General features: G+C 37.2%; 1 protein-coding gene across 1 annotated transcript; it reads left to right on the top strand.

Moving 5' to 3' along the window:
- Window positions 1–6: 6 nt before the first annotated feature.
- LOC109705265 (F-box protein PP2-A13-like) lies at window positions 7–3,405 on the top strand. Its single transcript, XM_020225996.1, has 3 exons — window positions 7–458; window positions 715–833; window positions 2,661–3,405. Exons 1-3 carry the CDS (start codon window positions 135–137, stop codon window positions 3,088–3,090), a joined length of 873 nt encoding a protein of 290 aa, XP_020081585.1. The 5' UTR covers window positions 7–134; the 3' UTR covers window positions 3,091–3,405.
- The last annotated feature ends 966 nt before the right edge of the window (window positions 3,406–4,371 follow it).

Here is a 4,371-nt window from a genome sequence, read left to right as displayed (position 1 = left end):
GTGAAATTCATGGCCTGGTATCATCCTTGAGGCATTTCTCCTTGTAGAGCGCTTGAAAACCCTAGATTTTGGGTGAATCCTCGTTCAAATTTGGGGAATTTGGGGGGTCCGTGCTAGGGTTAGGGTTTCGCCTGATGGGGGCTGGGGTGTCGAGTATTTTGGGGCCGGAGGGGGAGGGAGGGGCCCCGGAGACGGCGCTCGGCGACCTCCCGGAGAGCTGCGTCGCGGCGGTGCTCCTCCACCTCGACCCGCCGGAGATTTGCCGCGTGGCGCGGCTAAATCGCGCGTTCCGAGGCGCGGCGTCGGCGGATTTCGTGTGGGAGGCGAAGCTCCCCGCGAATTACAGGTATCTGATGGGTTTGGTCTCGGATGACGAGGAGAAGTACAAGGGCGGGCTCAGCAAGAAGGAGATCTACGCGAGGCTGTGTCGTCCGAATCCTTTTGACGGTGGTACCAAGGTATGCATGTATAAAATTGCAGAAATTAGGGTTTTCATGCCTAGTTTGTTGTGAATTTATGCTTGATTGCTTGTTTTTGAGGGAAAAGATGAGATCTTTGCAGCTCAGAGCAGCCAAGGAAAGAAACTTTTGGTGGGTCTTGGTATTTTAGTGGAGAATATATGCGATCATATGACCATTTGGAGAAAATTTTGGTAGTATGTTGCTCTCGTTTGGACTAATTGGATTAAGGTTTCGCTTGCTTGGTGGGTTTCAGGAATTTTGGTTGGAGAAGGTGAAGGGTGGGATGTGCTTGTCGATATCCTCGAAAGCGCTGGTGATTACAGGGATCGACGATCGGAGATATTGGAATCACATGCCCACTGAGGAATCCAGGTATTGCAATTCTAGGCCAACCTGTTTGCTAAATATGTATCAGATTTTTGCGCTTCAGATATGATTATTGAGCTGAAGATTTTTTTTTTTTTGTTCAAAAATTTTTGTGGGTAACTTGTTTCATTTTACTTCGTACAATCTATTAAAGAAAAATGATGTAATTAGTTTTTAAGAGTTTGTCTTTTACTCTTTTCTCAGTCTAGTAGTATTAAATATTCTGTTTGAAATGTTTCAATCGATTGAGTCAGAATTGGTGATAAATCCCCTGGGCTCTAGAAGGAACAACTACATAAATTCGGCGCCTTTAATTTTTGGCCAATATCGCTCTTTTTATACAATATTTTTGGTTTCCGGAAAAGTCTAGGTCTTGTGCACTGTTCATGTTCTTCACTCTGACGTGTTTGTTTAATCTTGGCATGAACTTTGTTTATTTGAACCCTCTGTATGCCCATATCATAAATATCAAACTATAGACTTTTTCCTTCTTTTTTTTTGCTTTTACGAAGTAGGTTCATTTTTTTTCCTTGGTGGTTTATCGTGCGAAGCAGAAGGGCATGGGGGCAATTGTTTTCCCTTCATTTAGATTAGTTCTTAGGTCCTTTTTTTTCTCATGAATTCCCAAGTGTATATTTTGAGTTAGGTTACGATTTTTTTTTTTTAAATTTGCTGTTATAAACAAATCGGTTTAGCTATTAAAGTAGTGTAGAGACTTCATACTTTTCGCACATCTGGTTAATGGCAGCAAAATGGCATCCGGACATTACTTTTCACTAACAGCTTTTAGTTTGTCGAACAAGAAAAATCTATGTCCTTTCTTCTGACGATATGTGTTTGTCTCCTCCTTTAGTAAATTTTTAATTATTGCACAGTTCTTTACATTCAGTAATTTAGGAATTGATGTTATCTTCGCTAGGAGGACACCTCCAAGGACATGGGTGGAGGAAAGAGACAAAGCCAATGTCTCTTCTTTATGTCTTCTCTTGCCAAAAGGAATTGTTGCCTTCAATAATGTAGCAAACAGCATACTACTAACTATGTTATTACTCATTCCAAGCACCCTAATAGGGATAAACGCTGGATAGGGAGATTGCCTAACCTGGTATATTGTATATGAAGTGCAAAGCTGACATCGTCTTGATTGAAGGAGACCTGCCTATTATATGTCACGATGTCGATATGTCATTACATATTATAAAGTGTATAAGAAACTCCCAACAAAAAAAAAAGAGAGGAAAAAACGAAGCTATCTCTGCTTCTATGATCTGCACAACATTTAGCAATATTTAGTGTGCAGACTTATATGGCTAACCTTTGACTATTCAGCCTTCTATCAAGTAGAATTCTAAATTAATCGAGTACCAACTGTTTCCTAGTAGAAATGTAAATACGTTCAATTTCGACAGCTTAAACCTGGTTCAAATATTTTATTTCTATGATATGTGTTGTCTGCTTCCACATCAAATAGAATTTTTGTGCGATTTTCAATCCTTTTTTTTTTTTTCATGTGTCATGTATATTTTCTTTTGTTTCTTTTTTTTCTATGATTTGTCCGTCCTGTACGCGTTAATTGTTAATATATGTGTATTGTCTATTTTTTTTATAATTATTCTCATCTGCGCAAAATATCATGTTGTTTATTTTATTTGTAATTATTAACTTTTATTTTGTCGTCCTGTGGATATGGCAAACCATGAGACCAATCTGGCATGTGGCACTATCATCTCTCGATCTAAATTTTGCTTTTCACTTGTATTACCATCTCTTAATGAACAGTAGCTGAAAAAGGAATAAAGAAAATTTTTGTAATTTCCCATATTCTTCTTGCAGATTCCGCTCTGTTGCTTACCTTCAGCAAATCTGGTGGTTTGAGGTGGTCGGGGAGATCGAATTTTGCTTCCCCGCAGGCACCTACAGCCTATTCTTCCGCCTCCACCTGGGCCGACCGTCGAGGAGGCTTGGTCGTCGGACGTGCGGCACCGAGCACGTTCACGGATGGGACATAAAACCAGTTCGCTTCGAGCTCTCCACCTCCGACGACCAGCATGCGTCATCTAAATATTATTTAGAAGAGCCGGGTAGTTGGATCCTCTACCACGTCGGTGATTTCGTGGTAGCGAACTCTGACAAATTGACGAAGCTCAGGTTTTCCATGACACAAATTGATTGCACTCACACAAAAGGCGGCCTTTGCGTCGACTGTGCCTTGATTTATCCCAAGGGGTTTAAGCACGAAAAGGAGGTTGTAGTTTATATGTAAGTATGTAGCTTTATACAATTGATGTAGTTTGTAGAGGAGGGATAGAGAGAGTTTGCTAGTTTCTCTTTTTTTAGTGGGAACCTGGTATGCAATTATGTGTATATCTTATCAAATATTAAAATCATTTTTGCTTTGACTATTAAGGTCTATGATCTGAAAGGAGTATCAGAACAGGCCTTTAACGGGAATATATTCCGAGTTTCGTGTATTGTTGACAAAATGATCCTCGACGAAAAAAGAAAAAAAACTTTAAAAGTGTTTTTGTAGCTATGCAACTCTTGTGTACTCATAAATTGGAATTGTGCTCATGTAAAACGTATTGTGTGGTTTTGTTCTGCGCCTCAATTAATACCTATGTTGTATTTGGTGCATTTGGTTAGTTTTCATGTTTGGTTCTTTTGTGTTAGGTTCACTTAGGTGAGTTTTCATTTATAGGGTGAGTGTTTCTTTTTCTAGAGAAGTATTAAAAATTGAGAATTTTCATGTGTGTTTTGTCTCATGCATCTCCTAATCCTACAAAATGTGGGAATTTAAAAGATTTCTTTTAAATTTCGTTATTTTTAATTCTATTCATTATAAAATAATATATAATAATATTTGTATTAATAAAGGTATGATAGTAAGCTTATTGATATCTTTAAATTACTATTACATTGAACGAAATATAACAATTATGTATAATTCTAGATATTCCAAGGGACTAGTGAAATAAAAGTGTTTTTACAATCTTAGAATTTAATTATATGATAATAATGATTAAAAATTTAATATTTTGTGAAAATTTTTAAATACTGTGAATTACAGGGACTATCATAATGTAAAAATATAATCAATGTATTAATACTTGAGGCGCTTTGAGAGTCATATTTGTTGATTTATAATGACTAGATGATGTGGGAGATGTGGAGTGGGTTTAATTTATTCGAATGTAATGTAAACAAAATATATATATATAATCAATGTATTAATACTTGTAAAAGAAATAAACGAAGCGGATAGCGTGCTACCTATCTCTCAAAAAAAAAAAGAAAAATGAGCAAGTGGCAAAGGGCTTAATGGTTGGTACCCGAGACCTAAGTTCGAATTCTAGTTGATTCATATTTCTAAGTTTATTTCTAAATGAAATAAACGAAGCGGGTAGCGAGCTACCCATCTCTCAAAAAAAAAAAGAAGAAAAATGATGGCTTTTAAGACTTTTTTTTTTGGGTAACACACGTAAACATATCATATGATATGAGATCGCTATAATAATGAGAGCAGTATAATTAACTAAGAGCAATG

Source organism: Ananas comosus, unplaced genomic scaffold, assembly GCF_001540865.1.
Source record: "Ananas comosus cultivar F153 unplaced genomic scaffold, ASM154086v1, whole genome shotgun sequence".
Taxonomy (NCBI): Eukaryota; Viridiplantae; Streptophyta; class Magnoliopsida; order Poales; family Bromeliaceae; genus Ananas; species Ananas comosus.
The sequence above is the reverse complement of the archived record's forward strand: the minus strand, read 5'-3'. Positions and strand labels throughout refer to the sequence as shown.